This window comes from Ursus maritimus, unplaced genomic scaffold (assembly GCF_017311325.1).
Source record: "Ursus maritimus isolate PB19 unplaced genomic scaffold, ASM1731132v1 scaffold_8, whole genome shotgun sequence".
NCBI lineage: Eukaryota > Metazoa > Chordata > Mammalia > Carnivora > Ursidae > Ursus > Ursus maritimus.
The window spans coordinates 43263331-43279604 of NW_024426996.1; the positions used below are offsets into that span (position 1 = coordinate 43263331).

The window sequence follows — 16274 nt, forward strand, 5'->3', positions numbered from 1 at the left end:
AGTAGTTTAATAAGTTTATTTTTATTCTCTTTTGTTTTTAAACAGAATAAAGATCCTAAAATGTCTCGAGTTGCACTGGAATCTTTGTATAGATTGTTGTGGGTTTATGTAATTAGAATAAAATGTGAAAGCAACACTGTAACTCAAAGGTGAGTGCCTTGTATTAGAGTGTATTTTTTTTTAAATCTTGGTAAAAAATATCACACTGATGCAATTTTAGTGAACGTTATAGAGACCTTAAGAAGGAATATGAATTCTCTTGACAGCTTATGAAGAATAGGAAGAATGTTTGTTGTTAATGTCATTATCTCTTTATGACTCAGTCTTTTTTTTTTTTTCTATAGTCGTCTTATGAGCATAGTGTCAGCACTTTTCCCAAAAGGTTCACGTAGTGTGGTTCCTCGTGATACGCCTCTCAATATATTTGTGAAGATTATTCAGTTCATTGCTCAGGTTAGTGCTTTACCTCATAATACACATACACGTGCAGTTCATGTGTCATCTGTTATAATAATTTGGAGTTTTAAAATTTGCACATCTACAAGCATGATAACAAAACATTTATTAATATTGAATAGTGGAAAAGTATGCTAATAACTTTTTTGTGACAACGTCAGTTGAAGTCCTCGATCTGCGTCCTTGCAGAAGGCAATGAGACGTAAGCAGAAGAAACCTGTAATTTAGGAGGGGTCCAGGAGGTCTCTCTCAATCCTACTGTCAGGCCATTGACTCATCACCTCTTGAGTATCTCAAAAGATTTTTGGAAAATTGTTCTCTCCTGCATTAATCTAGTTTCTTAGGTACAGATACTAGAATCTGCTGTAGCTAGATGAACCCAGAGGGTTCTTTGAAGAAATCTGGATGGTTCACAAAGTCACTAGTAGGACTACTCTGAATGACTACGAGGAAATTGCAGAAACAATTGCCACAAAGAGCCGCCAAAGTAGGAAGTCATCACAGTTGCTTCGGAATCCTGCTGCTGCCGTGGTCCCCATCAGTAGAAGATTCCTTCCGTTCTGTCCTCCTCCTCTTCCTCACGCATGCCAGTTCCCTCGGACTCACATGAGTTTACCACTTGGCAGGGTCTAAGTCACATCCCGAAGCCCACTGTTCCGAGGGTCCCTGGGAAATACGATTTGAGCTTGTAGTCTCTGCAGTAAAGGACGGTTTATTTGAAGGGGATTCAGCAGATGCTGAATGAGCACATCCCCGGTTTTGGTCACATTCCCTTTGGGGACATCAGCCCTGGAGAAGCATAAGTAGGGTTATCTCGTCAACTATTAATATAATACTAATATTTTTATGTTAGTATTATACTAATAGTATAAATTATATAAAATATTATACTAATATTTTTATATGTTTAGGAAAATGCTTTGATTTCAGAATATTCATTGTGTTCTCTTTGAACTAGAACTGTGACGATTCTGACGATTTAGATCATCTATAATGTAATTATTTTGAACAGTGAAGAAATAAGGAATATTTAAATAAAATGAATACGTTGCTATTTACTGGAGCGCAGAACTAAGGATGATTAGATGGGTATAAATGCGTCCGTAAGGTGAATGAAAGCAAACTGTGCTTTAGAGCTTGTGTTCAGAAACCTTTTGCCATCGGTGCACGTCTTTATTTTTTCCTGCCCTTGGATCTTACCCACTCCTTGGGTTAATCACCTCACACCGGTGAGAACTGTGTGACTCCTCTCAAACCTCAGTTAATCTTACTAATCTTTTCTTTCCTTGGAGGTTTCCTTCCTGGAGACCTGTTCTTCCTGTCTCAGTATGAACTCACTGCTCTCTAGGCCGGCTGCATAGCGCTTGCTTTGGGACTCCCTTTCATCATCACTCGGGAAATTCCTTCACTTAGAATTTTTTTTTTTTTATAATGCTTTTTTATTATATTATGTTAGTCACCATACAGTACATCCCCAGTTTTCGATGTAAGGCTCGATGATTCATTAGTTGTGTATAACACCCAGTGCACCATGCAATATGCTTCACTTAGATTTTTGGGTGGGATTTTGATAAATGAGTGTTTGAAACTGTTTGTTGGGATATTAAATCATTTGGTAATTAAGTAATATATTTATATCATATTTTTTCATCTTAATTCATAGGTATTTTTCTTTTGTCCGTCTAGATTTATGAAGTTCTTATAGGCACAAACCTGTGTTGTTGCCATTATATGCATAATTCTTTTTTTTTTTTTTTTAAGATTTTATTTATTTATTCGACAGAGATAGAGACAGCCAGCGAGAGAGGGAACACAAGCAGGGGGAGTGGGAGAGGAAGAAGCAGGCTCATAGCGGAGGAGCCTGATGTGGGGCTCGATCCCAGGACTCCGGGATCACGCCCTGAGCCGAAGGCAAACGCTTAACCGCTGTGCCACCCAGGCGCCCCATGCATAATTCTTAACATGATACCCAACACGTAGTCATAGAAAGTTATAAGGATCTCTTGATTGTTATTTTTTTCCAGGAACGTTTGGATTTTGCAATGAAAGAAATAATATTTGATCTTCTCAGTGTTGGAAAATCTACAAAAACTTTCACCATTAATCCAGAGGTAAAAAAAAAATTATAATGTGGTAATACCCTATCCTATATAATCTTTTTATTTTTTATTTTTTTTAGAGTAGTTTCTGGAATCAGAGCACTTACGCTCAAATCACTAGTTGGAAACTTTACTTTTAATGAACCGGTCCCAGATCACACTGGTATTTCACCTTTCTGATGGCCGACTCAGTGGTCTAATAGCATGGTGAAAAGTAATCAGGAGGGAAGCTTTCCAGATCAGTCAGCTCAGCTGACTTCTACAGCTTGTGATATGAGCTCAGGTTTCTTTTATCAATATCAGTATCACATTTTTAAATACATATCATTTATTCAGCATTTAGTGTAGCTAAAGGCAGAAAAAATTACCCATTTAATCAACTGGGTGCGAATTGCAATACACCAGAAGAATGAATAAGTGGGTGTACTTCTGTGAACCCTGGTATATTACAGAATTTTCCCACTTCCTTCCTGATGTTTTCTGTGACTGTGCGACATGACCATCTGATATTTAGACTAAGGGAGGACACTAGTGCTGTGTCGTCTATAAAGCCGAGTAAAGCTTAAACTTTAACCTTACTTAGATTTAAATATATATGTAAACAAAACTTTTATTTTCTTCCTGTATTCCAGTGAGCTATCTTGCACACCCATTGGGATGCGCGTGGTCACTTTAGAGACCACTGGCATAGGGCAGAGACAATGGCAGCTTGGGCAGAGAACAGTGATGGTGCAGACGGAGAGGAGATTGTTGACTGTGTAAAGAAACCCTGAGAAGGGATTGAGGTTGAGGGGAAAGTGCATTTGGCTTGAACGAGTCGAACCTGAGGCATCTTTTTGACATCCAAGTAGAGATGTCAAGTGGGTCTGAGGGTCCGGGTTCAGAAAAGCGAGGCTTCAAAATTGGTGGGGGATGTGGTGTGGGTGGTAACAGAAGCCATGTAGATACCTAAAGTCACTTTGGGAGAGAAAACCTAATGATAGGAGAAGGCAGTCTAGGACCTCGTCTTGAAGCAGTCTAACATTGACTCTGCGGCGAAAGGAGGCCAGACCGGAAGTGCCAGCAGGGATGACTCAGCCAGCCGTGGCACAGATGAGTCAGGGGAAGGGAGTGGTTCAGAAAACAAGGCATAGTTGATAGTGTCCATTGCTGCTTGAAAAGCCACTGATGAGTGAGAGTTGCTTCAGGGAAATATTATGGGGAGGACTTACTCCATTAAGATAATGGAGCATAGTTAATGGAAATTAACAGAATATATCCAGTCGAAAGGGAAATGTTGAAGATGCAAGCAAGAGAAGGGGTCATTGGTGGTGTACCATTGCCGGGAGAGCAAGAACAGATGGGATCCTAACACCGAGGAAGCCCAGCACCCCCTTGACTTCTGTCATCAGAGCAAAGGAGAGGGAGAAGAGGTGTTACCTAGCGAGAGACCGAGGCCAGTTGTTGGTTTTTTCTTCTGTGAAGTAGGAGACACATCATCCCTTAAGGGAGGGAATGGTAGGAGGGTAGGCTTGCTGAGGAAGGAGGGAAGAGGTTTGAAATAAGCTTTCTAGAGAATAGGAGAGCCAGTTGGCCTCAGAAGTGAAGGGGCAGCATTTGGAAATTTGGTATTAAACTGTAATGCCTGAACTACTTTAAAAAAATGGGACAGAGAAGTTCGTTTTCCTCATGTCCTCCTGCCCCCCACCCTCCCCAGTGTTACTTGACGAGGTGTTTTTAACGTGAAAAAGGGATATTTTCTGACACTGATTTCATTCTGAAACTTTTTTTTTTTCCTGAAGAGAATGAACATAGGCCTCAGAGTCTTCCTTGTAATAGCAGACAGTTTGCAGCAGAAAGATGGGGAGCCACCGATGCCCACAACAGGGGTGATTCTTCCCTCAGGAAACACTCTTCGTGTCAAGAAAATTTTTCTCAACAAAACCTTGACAGATGAAGAAGCAAAAGTCATAGGTTAGTGTTAACTGGGCCAAATAAATGGCTTGGTGATACAGTTTAATATTCTTTTGAAAAAGTTTATGATCAGATCTGCAATGAATATGTTGGTCTAATATGCTTATTCCAGTATAGAGTGATACAGAAAGTGAATACAATTTTGATAATACCTGTAAGTTTTTACATTATGAGTCTTCCAATTCAGTCCTTATTTTCTTGCATGATACTACCCACTGCATTTTGTACTTCCTTCAAAGTAATTTTAGTTCTGTGCGTGAGTTGTACACATTTTCTCCAGTATACTGAAGCTGATCATTAGGGAGAAGAGTGTATCACAGTTGAAATTCCTTCCTTGGTGACAACATTAGCTGATGTCCTTTAAAGATAGGCTTTTATTTTTTATGGAAAGTCACTACGGCTATTCTTTATCTAATGTCTGACATTTTATAACTGTGAGCTTTTTCCCCTAGGAATGTCAGTGTACTATCCTCAAGTACGAAAAGCGTTAGATAGCATTCTCAGACATTTGGACAAAGAAGTTGGGAGACCCATGTGTATGACTAGCGTGCAGATGTCCAATAAGGAGCCCGAAGACATGATTACGTATGTAGTAAACTATTTCTCTTCGTTGCTATTTCAGTTTTCGTGAGAAGGTATCTGTGCTTCATTCTTCCTTCCTTTCTCCTCTGGAGTTGTCCCACGTTGCCAACTGCTGTGATTCCTTCCACGTGCTCAGTTTTATTCTTTGAAGTGCTATCAAACAAGTATAGAGAGCAAAATCCTCCTGGATCACAGTGTAGTTGCCAGTGACAAGGCCCCATCCTTGTTCCATGACCGATGACCAATAGATAAGTCCTGGTTACCCTTGACATGTGTGGATATGGTTGGTTTTGTAAGTCAAACACATACTCTTATTTCCAGAACCCCAACAAAAAAGAAAACCTAAAAATCTCCTGGTAGCAAGAGGTACAGAGGGGAGTAAAAGGAAAAGGAGTAGTTTTTTGAAGCAGTACCTCAGCCCCCGGCCACCCCCTCACCCCCCGTCCCCGACTTCTCACTGCTTGTCAGCCCGGCATCTTTTTTCCTTATTGTTAGGGACTTTCTCCTTCAGAGGATGTGTTGTACGGCAGTAACTTGTTTTATTTCTTAGTAAGTATCTACATATCCTGTAATAAGGGGGGACTTTTTTTTATATTAATATCTGTGTTATAGGTTTTAGAACACCAAACTAGATATTTGATCTCTCAGTTAATATACAGTTATTATATACCAGCATATGCTAACATCTCCGAGAACTTCTCCAGTGTTGACAGTTTTCCCTCTGCATCTCTTTCTCTGGAAAGTCTCTGTCCTCTTCGATGCAGCCACCTTCCTTACTGTGTGACCGAGGTTTACCCTCACTAGCTTCCTCTGGCCGTGCATGTGGGGTCTGCAAACACAGCAACATCAACACTCCCTGCCAGCTGTTCCCTCTGGAACTCCATTCCTGTTTGATTCGAATTTCACCTCCATCGATATCGCTTGTCCTTTCTCTGCTGAGCTTGCATCTTTGTTGGCCAGATTCCTCTTCTGATGATCCGTGTTTGTAAAATGTCACCCGTGTTTATCACTGGAGCCAAGGAAGCAACACAGTTACCCGCTTTGCCGTCTGTATGAAGGGGTAACAAATGTGCAGTGACCAACCACAACAGACTTGGAAAAAGTGACGTGTTTGGGGCCCCTGGCTGGCTGTGTCAGAAAAGCATGTGACTCTTGTTCTTGGGGTCGTGAGTTCGAGTCCCATGTTGGATGAACTTAAAGGAAAAAAAAAAAGAAAAAGTAATCAGGGATTACTTTGATTAATCAGGGATTATGCTGCATATCTGTTATTTACATAGTGATTTGTGGGCTGAAGAGGTAGTGGGGAAACTGGTATTATTTAACTGAATTGTTATAACTGAAATTCATGCATATTGGAACCATTTAAAGAGGAATGACTATATAAAATCTCTAAAATTAGGTAGCAAGTCTTTTGCCACTGTGACGAATACTGACCCAAAATGCTTAAAGCATCCAAATTCTTTTCTACATGAGAATTTTTTAGGTCACCTCAAGAACAATTTGGATAAAATAAACTAAAATCCTCACCTTGAAATACAGACCAAAATAAAAACAAAACCAGTGCATTAAGAAGATATTTAAAATAAAATTTTAAAAATCATTGAATAGCTAGAAGAAAATGTAGTAGAAATAAATTATATTGAGCCTCTGAAGGAACCAGCATTTTCAAAATTGACATTTAATTATATAAAAATTTAAATATATATATTTGTGTCTATTTGTGTATATTCTGAAGTAAAATAAAAAGAAAATACAGTACCCACAGTGGAATATGAGAATGTCTGTTTTTTAAGATCCTTGTTAATGTATAATATTAAATGAAAAACCTTTTTTTTTGTTAATTTTGTAGGTTCCTAAAATAACCAGTGTTTGTTTAATAATATCAATATTATTTATTATGTTTTAATAATTAAATAGTCTATTAAAGGTTAGATATTGATTAAATTATATTTAATTTTTAATTTAAAATAATTGTATTCTAAATAATTAAATACCATTTATTATTTAAACATAATAGTTCCTGTGGCTTTCTAATTACTGAAAATCTTTTTTGCTTGCTGGAGGTGTTTTCTTTCCTGAATTATCTCTTTATTCTTTTGTCTACTTATAAACTGATAATTATTTACTAGATTTGTATGAATTCTTTTTATGTTAAATACATTAAACTTTTTTAGGGGAAGGAGACTCCTATTTTCTATAATTATTTTTCCAACTTTGCTTTCATTGTCTAGCATATGTAATAAACTTATTGAATCCTGTTATATATTTTTCAGGGGGGAAAGAAAACCCAAAATTGATTTGTTTAGGACTTGTATTGCTGCTATTCCAAGGTTGATTCCTGATGGTATGAGCAGAACTGACCTCATTGAACTGTTAGCAAGGTAAATGAGAATTACTCTTTGCTATACTTTTTACCTCTTTCAATACCTTTAAATTTTGAATACACCCCTGTTACTGTTCTCATGAACAGAGTAATAAAGACATGTTCAATCCTTTACTTGATATACTTTCTTAACTTCCATTTTGTCTTTTATGTTTTGTTAAACATTCTCCCCATTCATTTTTAACTTTTTAAAGTTCTTTTGGATTCCTCTAAAAATCCTACTTTTCTATTTCCTAGCTTTCCATCTAGTATATTCTTAGAATTTAGATAACATGTTACTCCTTGACAGAGGTGTGGTGTTGCCCACTGGGCAGTTCACTGTTGGGTTAACTCTCGCAGTCATTCCTGTAGCACCCAGGGTGGTGACCACATCTCGCTGTCACTTCTTTCTCCTATCGCAGAGCCCAGACAGTTTAGTTTTTGCTTTTCCTTCCTCTCTTGGGTTTGTCATAGCTTTATAAAATAAGAAAGAACGTGACAACCAAATTTAAATACTTGCTCCCAAAACTGTATCTAAGCTGAGGTGAAGGCTTGTTGAAAGCTGCTTTTTTGTTGATGGACTTAGGGATTCATAGATAAGGGGTCGACAAACATATTTCTCTGACGGATGAGATGGGAAATATCTTAGGATTTGCAGGTTGCATGGTCTCTGTCATAACTACACACGTCTGCCAGCGTGGGGCAAAAGCAGCCATGGCCAAGCTGGAAAGGAGGGGCCGTCACCGTGTTCCCATGGCGCCCCGTGCAGTTTGGCCCTTGAGCTGTAGTTGGCTAACCTCTGCTCCACATGAAAAACCAAGTATCATTGTCGCCACAGAGCAGGGTTACCTGACTGTATTGAAAGATGTGTACCGGTTGCCAGGCACTTATCGCTAAGATTTAAGTTAAATTCACCGTGAACATAATGGACCTCTTCAACCCTTTTTACCTCCTCTGCGAAAACGCCTAGCATTTCACACACCTGTCACTACCCCATCCTCAGCCGTTGCAGGTTGCCATCAAGATACAGAATGGCATTTGTCTGCATTCAGGATTATGAGGGGAGAAAAGGAGTTCCTTTGAAACTTTGCACCGTGAGATCAGTTCATCCCTTTCCACTCTTAATTTTTGCTGTGACTTGGATTGAAGTGTTACAAAGTTCATGTCAGTGTTGTGGAAGGAAAAGAGGTTTCATGATTTGTAATATTATTCCTTGGAAAAACAGCTCTCGTTCAGTTGTACTCTTACTCCTCCCCTTAATTCACCTGCACCTTTGTGGGTGACGATCGCATATCCCCCACCAAATGAAACTGCGTCTATAAGGGGCAGGGATTGGGGAGCCTAGTGAAGGGAGCAAACATGTGAACAGCTTTGCGACTCACTTTGCTTCTTTCCCCTATGAGAGTCATTTACTAGTTAATTTACTTCAGAAAGGAAGATTCTAGGGTCTGTTCTGTTTTGTCCCTCATGCTTATCATTTGGAATTACGATCTCTAAATCTTGGTGGTGTTTTTTTTTTTTTAATTAAAGCAAGTGAACAAAACAAAGATGCATTTGTAAACCCATATGCTATGTCTAAGGAAAGTTAATTCCTCTGCCTTAAATTGGCCGGGCTACGTTGTTGTTCTCTACGCAGGGAGGTTAACTCCTGCCAGCATGTCCTGAGTTACACGGATAAGTATCAGGTGGACATGTATACATTTGGGGATTTAAGGTATGTTGAAATCATCTTCAAAGTCAGCACCATGGAGACGGTCACTCTTCTTCCACAGTACCTCCCTTGGTGCCACCATCAGAGACAGCACCCTGGGCTAGAGAGCCTGAATCTGGCCCCATATGATATTTCTGACATGCTACTGTCACTGCTGCTGCTGGTTCGTGGCTTACTTCCAAGTCTGTCGAGCTGTAATAAATGTTCTCTTCGGTCTCATGGTCAGTTGAAGGTTGGCTTAGTGAAGACCAGGACTGAGTTCAGCAGGGNGAAGACGGCGATAACTCCTTCCACCTAAAACACACGGTTTTCCTCTTCTGTCAGTGAGGATAATTCCACCCTCCTGGCTTCCTGAGCATATTCTTAATATTACCTACTTAGCTGGTTCATTCAGGCTGTTCCTGACTCTGACGCATGCGTCCTGATGGTCGGTCACTAAAGGAATCCTCTTCAGCCCCAAATCAGAAACTCTCGGTCATGGAATATCATATATGGGTAGCTTTGCTACTGCAACCGTTTTTTATGGTTTTCCGGTTTATCATTCTCTGCTTTATGTTCTGGTCAAAATCCTTCAGCTAATATTGCTTCATGTCCTTCTGTTGTTTTGATCTCTTTAAAAGGTAATTTTATATAGCCTCTCCTCAAAGTCTCTTTAGGGACTTCTGGTCAGATCAACACTTCTTTTTCCTATTTTTTTCCAGGTACACCCCATTTATGATGTTACTCCAAAATTTATTCTCACGCTTCAGAATTATTTCTGTTAAATTACTTTCATCTTGGTTTATTCTGTTTTCTTGCTCACAATCAGCCATCTTTTATTTAACTGTAACCTCAGCAGCATGAAAAAAATGACAGATAAACCATGTTCTTTCCAGTGATAATAAAGGACTAAACAAATGTCAGATCGTGCTAAGATGCTATATGATTGGATATAATTTTTGACTGATTACAAGTTAACATACAGCATTCTAAGAATTAAAGAATTTTTTAAATGTAATTCTGATATGTCAATCTCTTTTTTAAAGCACAGCATTTTAATTATGATCAAACTTATTATCTGAATTACAGTAAAAGTACCAATTAATAGATTTTTATGTGAATTTAAACAAGTGAATATAGAATAACATAGGGGTGAATATATACAAAAGGTGAACATTGGTTCCTATCTTCATACTTCCTAGAAACCAGTGAAGAGGACATATTTTGTAAGTTCCTAGTTTTAAGTTTTAGGTGATAAAACCACGTGGAAGGTTTTGAGGTTTGCTAATGGAATTTTGTTCTTGGTAGGCTCACAATTCATATGGATGAAGAACTGCGTGCTCTGGCTTTCAATACCCTGCAGGCACTAATGCTTGATTTTCCAGATTGGCGGGAGGATGTTCTTTCAGGATTTGTTTATTTTATTGTTCGTGAAGTGACTGATGTCCATCCCACGCTTCTTGATAATGCTGTAAAGATGTTGGTACAATTAATAAACCAGTGGAAACAAGCAACCCAAGTGCATAACAAGAACCAGGACTCCCAGGTACCGAATTCTTTTGTATGGTCCCTTTGTATGTGGTCAGTGGTAAATGACCAACAGTGGTGTTAATATTTGTGAAGGATCAATACGATTTCTTGAAAACTAAACATTTGCTTAGTTTTGTTTACTCTGGAAGTATTCATAATCCCTTAAACTGAACCTTCCTGCAGTTCACATACTAAATCTAGTGTTTGTGTGTCCAGCCTTTCCAACCTTCTTCCTTAGGTAACAGTTAGTTTTGAATGAACACAGAGAGTGGAGGCAATGCTAGCTTACATTTAGGCTATTTCCAATGTATTTAAAGCTGACAGAATAATAATTTTTGGTAATATTCCATCTGAGTTATGTGATTGTTTTACCCATGGCACTAGTCCCTGCTTCACTACACAGTCTGTATGTTTCTTTACCATGAAAGGTGCTCGAATTATTGATTTATATAATATGCTGTCCTGGAACCTTGGGATTTTAGAGCTGATCATCTAAATCAGTCCAGCTTCTAAACCTGAGTAAGCACAGAAATCACCGTGGGCCTGGGCGCCTGGGTGGCTCGGTTGAGCGTCTGCCTTCGGCTCAGATTATGATCTTGGGGTCCTGGGATTGAGCCCTGCATTAGGCTCCCTGCTCAACGGGGAGTCTGCTTGTCTCTCTGCTCCTTCCCCCACTCATGCTCCTTCTCTCTCTCCTTCTCGCAAATAAATAAAATCTTGAAAGAAAGAAATCAGCAGGGGCCCAAGGATCTCTGTTTCCTACAGGCTCCTAGGTGATGCCGCGCTGCTGGTCTACACTTTGAGCTCGAACGGTCCAGTTCAATCCCCTCACTTTCCACAAAGAAATGTCAGACGAAGAGTGATTAACAGTGTCAGCTCCAAGATTACAGAGTAGCCGGGGAATGGCAGAAGTTCAGTACAGAACTCATATTTAGACTGCCAATTAAATACTTTTGTTCTCTGTGTATACTGTTAAATTTTTATAAGTTAAGTATTATTTAAATTGCTTGAGCTGAGGCAGACCTGTAGCTGTAACTGATATAATTTGCTTTGCTCTTTATTAGTGGTTGTACTGGAATGGCTACACATATTATTTTGTTTTATTTTTAACTTCTATTTATTTTTCAAGCATGGTGTGGCTAATGGAGCTTCTCATCCCCCTCCTCTGGAAAGGAGCCCGTATTCCAATGTATTCCATGTGGTCGAAGGGTTTGCACTCGTCATTCTCTGTAGCAGTCGACCTGCCACTAGGAGATTAGCTGTCAGTGTCCTTAGAGAAATACGGGCTCTGTTTGCACTTTTGGAAATACCTAAGGTAAGATTTAGGTATAGCATTTAATTATCTAGTGAAAGGACTTAAAAACTCTCCTGTTGTTCATTCTTATTCCATTGCCATTGCTACCATGCAGGTCTAACTTACCTTTATAACAAAGGAACAAAGTTTTTGACAGGGTCTAAACTAACCCATTTGTAATAAATGGTACTGATGTGAATTTTGTTATGTTTTCTTAGGTTTGGCTACTTTTCTTAATCATTCCTAAATATTTTTAGACATATGATCACTTTTTTTTAGGGTGATGATGAATTAGCCATAGATGTGATGGACAGGCTGAGCCCATCCATTCTCGAGAGCTTCATACACCTCACTGGGGCCGATCAGGTAACTGGAATGATTTCATGCTATTCAGTCTTGGAACTTTAGACAGATGTATATATATGAGTTGCCTTTATCAATTTAATGCATTGGAAAGTATTTTATGCCCAAGTCATAAGTAATTTGACTCAATAAGGTGAAAAAAAAAAAAAAACACTGTCAGCACACACAACTAAGAATGGTTTGATTTTTTAAAAGGTCATACGTCAAGATTTCAAGATGGACGTAAACATAACTATCAAACTTCATTACTTGAAGTGTTTTTTCTTCCCATTTGGAATACGTGGACAAGGTTTCTGTGCTCTCTGTGTGACACTTGGCTCTTATAACTCACAACTTAATGTAAAACCAAGGGAGATAATAAAAAAATTTTATAAACCTAAGTGATGATTATAAATCTGTACAATTTAAAGAATTCTGTTTTAGAATATTAACTGTGATTTATGCCAACTAAAAGAATAGTGAATGACTCTCTTCTAGTGCCTAAAGCCCTGCCTGCCTCGTAGCAGGTGTTCTGTAAATATCTGTTGACTTGATCGGGTGAACTGAGCCTCTGTTCAGTTTAAGACTCCATTTTTGTTGTTGTTGTTGTTCGAATAACACATAATTTGCTCTGAAGGTAAATCTTTATCTTTTCAGTATAAGAGCTTAGAATATCGTTGAACAAATATTTAAGAATATGTGCCCTGGCGGAGTCCATTTTCCCATGTGTTCTGCCTGTGCGTGTATAGGGCACGTCAGCATAAAGTTAATGGTCTATTTTTCAGTTCCCAGCAGCTTTAGTATGAAAGTCGCCTATTCCTATATGAATTATGTAAGTCGTGGTTCTTCACCTTGTTGGTTTATGAATCCTTTTGAGACTAATGAAAGCTCTGGAATCTCTCTCCAAAAAAAACACATGTACACACATACACAAAAAAACGTTATTTGCAATTTCAGGAATTCACTACTCCCTTAAACCTATCTTGAATCTCATTATTACCTCTGTTTCAGAACCTCTGTTCTAGAAACTACTTATAGGCCACGTACAGTTTAATGCAATTCACATGGCAACACTTTGAAAGTTACTGAAATGTGTGATAATCTGTTGTTGTGTTTTTTTGTTTTTGTTTTTTTCACTACATAGACTACTTTGCTGTATTGCCCTAGCTCAATAGATTTACAGACATTAGCAGAATGGAACTCTTCTCCTATCAGCCACCAGTTTGATGTGATTAGCCCATCACATATATGGATATTTGCACACGTGACCCAAGGCCAAGACCCATGGATTATAAGTCTCTCCAGTTTTTTAAAGCAGGAAAACCTTCCCAAACATTGCTGTACTGCTGTGAGCTATGCTTGGATGTTTGCATATACAAGACTTCAGTCGTTGTCCCCACAGGTTGATATAAAGTAAGCTATTTTCCTAGTGTAAATTTTAAAATGTGTAGACTGTCCGTTTTTTTAAGTATGTATTTGAAAAGTCGTACAAGTTGGAAATTCCACAAATAAATAACATGCCATGATGTATTATGGAGGGAGATGGAAGATGTAAAGGATGTAGTCTTATAATCCCTCCGTCCTTTTCCTGTCCTTCAGTCTCACCGCATTGTTAGTTTACTTAATAGCACGGTGCTTGGTACATAGTGTGTGTCTGATGAATCTGTATTGAAGGAAAGAAGTAATGAGGAAAGAATCTGAAGAAGAGTATGGATGTGGATATAGGTAAGTTTGTACATGAAGGGTGTGAAGTGAAGAGACACCAAGCTCCGGGACCTGACTTTTCCTGATGACATTATAAGGAAAGCCATCTGCCAGTAGGGATTAGTGATAATGGCATTGGGTTTTCATTTGGAGGGTAATGGTAAAAATTTGGATAACTGATGATGTGATAGAGTGTGGAAGAAGGTGGGCTGCAGTTAATTTCTTCTTGCTGTTAAATACAATAGAGAATTTTTGAACCTGAATTTGAGTTCCTGGTTTCACTTGATCCAGTATGCCGTTCATCAGATCACATGGAATGAGTCCTCTCGTCGAATAAGTTGCCCATATAAACCCAACACCCAGACAAACCTAACACCTTCGTCTCACATGAAAGGCTCTCCATACTTGGCTCTAGTCTATACGTTCTTCCGTACTTTCTGTCATGGCTACCTATGTATTCTTCTGATAGAACCAAACAAACTTCTCAGCGTGCACTGCATGAGGCTACAGTTTCTATTCTATGAGTTTTTATTCGCATGAATCTAGAATGCCTTTTGTCTTCTCTATCTTCTGTATGCTGATATCTGATGTATACTAAAGCCTTCTCTTACATCTCCAAGCTGGAGTAATCATTCCTTCTTTTGGATCTGAATATAGATATTTTTGGTATTTATGTGTATACACACTTATTATATATCTGTGTACATTCTCAGGAATTGTGTATTAGATGGTATTTTTTTAGTGAAAATTGACACTTGCCACCTTGTATAAATAACATTTATGACCTTATCTCATTTAGTCTCCCCTCATTGCCATATTTGAATTAGAAGCCCTCTCCTACTCCCGTTCTCTGTCTCTTCTGTTGTACTTCATCACGCTCGGCACCAGCTGACAGTCTTTTATTTACTTCTGTACCGTGAGTGTGTACAGGGCTGGTTTGGTTTTGTTTTACTGCCATCACAGTATTTTCTAAAACAGTAAAACACTGTTGATGAACTAATGAAGTGGTATGTTTGCTTTGCTTATCTTAATATATTAATGTTTTGATGCCTAGGACTATGTATTAGTGTTTTTCTGTTTTGTTTTGCTCTCAGTCCTGAATTCCACCAGAATTTTGGTGTTTGGAAAGATTTATAGAATTATTCTCACATATTTTATTGGTCTGTGTTTTAAGATGGAAATTTGATGGAAGCCTTAAAAGTGTAGCTATTCTTTTGATGCAATTCCATTTTCAGGAATTTACCCAAGAAAATCATTAAACCTTTATTATAGTTAAGCATATATTCAAATGTATAGTGTCGTGTATTATAGGGAAAAATTGCTATTAGCTAAAATGTCCAATAATGAACATTTGGACAATAAAACCTGAAAGTTTGGACGATAAATCCTGATAATCTCTGTAATATAGCATACAGTCCTCAAAAATGATGTCACAGAAGTATATTCATTTAATGGAAGATGGTTAAAACACACATTAAATACATGTGAATACAATTTTTATAAGTTAAAGGAGATATATTTATGTATTTCTATACATGTATGTATTTGAATTGAAGCTGTAGATGAGAATATACAGTGCCTGTACTGATGTGGGGTTAAGGCTGGTTTTTATTTTGTTTTCATGGGTTGTTTTTTTACACTGAGCATGTATAAAAAGTTATAAAATGTGGCCTGATAAAAATATTAACTTTGGTCACAAGAATGATAAAAATTATGTTGAAATGATCCTACAGGACGTTTTAATTTTCAGTCCAGTAGTCATCTGTATCTTACACCGTTCCACAGAGGTTTAGTGGTAGTAAGAAGACGTTACGTTGACCATCTTTCCTGAGTTGATAGAATTTAGCTTGAGGTAAAGAAAAAAAACTTGAAAACACGTTGTATGACTTACATCCCCCTGTCTCTCTGCTTCTTTTCCCCTAGTAGCCCCATCAACGCCAAGAAAGTCAATACTACCACCAGCAGCGACTCGTACGTGGGGCTGTGGAGGAACTACCTGCTGCTGTGCTGCAGCGCCGCGTGCGCAGCCTCTTCCGCGTCCGCCGGCTCCGTGCGCTGCTCCCCGCCCGAGACGCTCGCCTCCACGCCGGACAGCGGCTACAGCATCGACTCCAGAGTAAGACCGCCCCGTCCGCCGCCGGCTGCCGGTGGCCCCGGAAGTAACGCCCTACCGCTTCTTTTCCAGGGCGATAAAGGAATTTGGTTGAAAAGTGTGTTAATTGAAAAAAAATTAAAAAATAAAAAAATAAAAAAATAAATAAA

At 38.6% G+C, this 16274-nt stretch overlaps 1 protein-coding gene across 1 annotated transcript in view; it reads left to right on the forward strand.

Moving 5' to 3' along the window:
* FRYL (FRY like transcription coactivator) overlaps nucleotides 1–16274 on the forward strand; it is a 247908-nt gene that overhangs the window by 153312 nt on the left and 78322 nt on the right. The window contains exons 15-25 of the mRNA XM_040625382.1: nucleotides 46–149; nucleotides 345–453; nucleotides 2481–2567; nucleotides 4337–4508; nucleotides 4961–5093; nucleotides 7364–7471; nucleotides 10451–10688; nucleotides 11802–11987; nucleotides 12246–12332; nucleotides 13453–13721; nucleotides 15936–16128. Of these exons, the coding sequence (XP_040481316.1) occupies nucleotides 46–149; nucleotides 345–453; nucleotides 2481–2567; nucleotides 4337–4508; nucleotides 4961–5093; nucleotides 7364–7471; nucleotides 10451–10688; nucleotides 11802–11987; nucleotides 12246–12332; nucleotides 13453–13721; nucleotides 15936–16128 (1686 nt within the window). The remainder of the gene's footprint in view (nucleotides 1–45; nucleotides 150–344; nucleotides 454–2480; nucleotides 2568–4336; nucleotides 4509–4960; nucleotides 5094–7363; nucleotides 7472–10450; nucleotides 10689–11801; nucleotides 11988–12245; nucleotides 12333–13452; nucleotides 13722–15935; nucleotides 16129–16274) is intronic.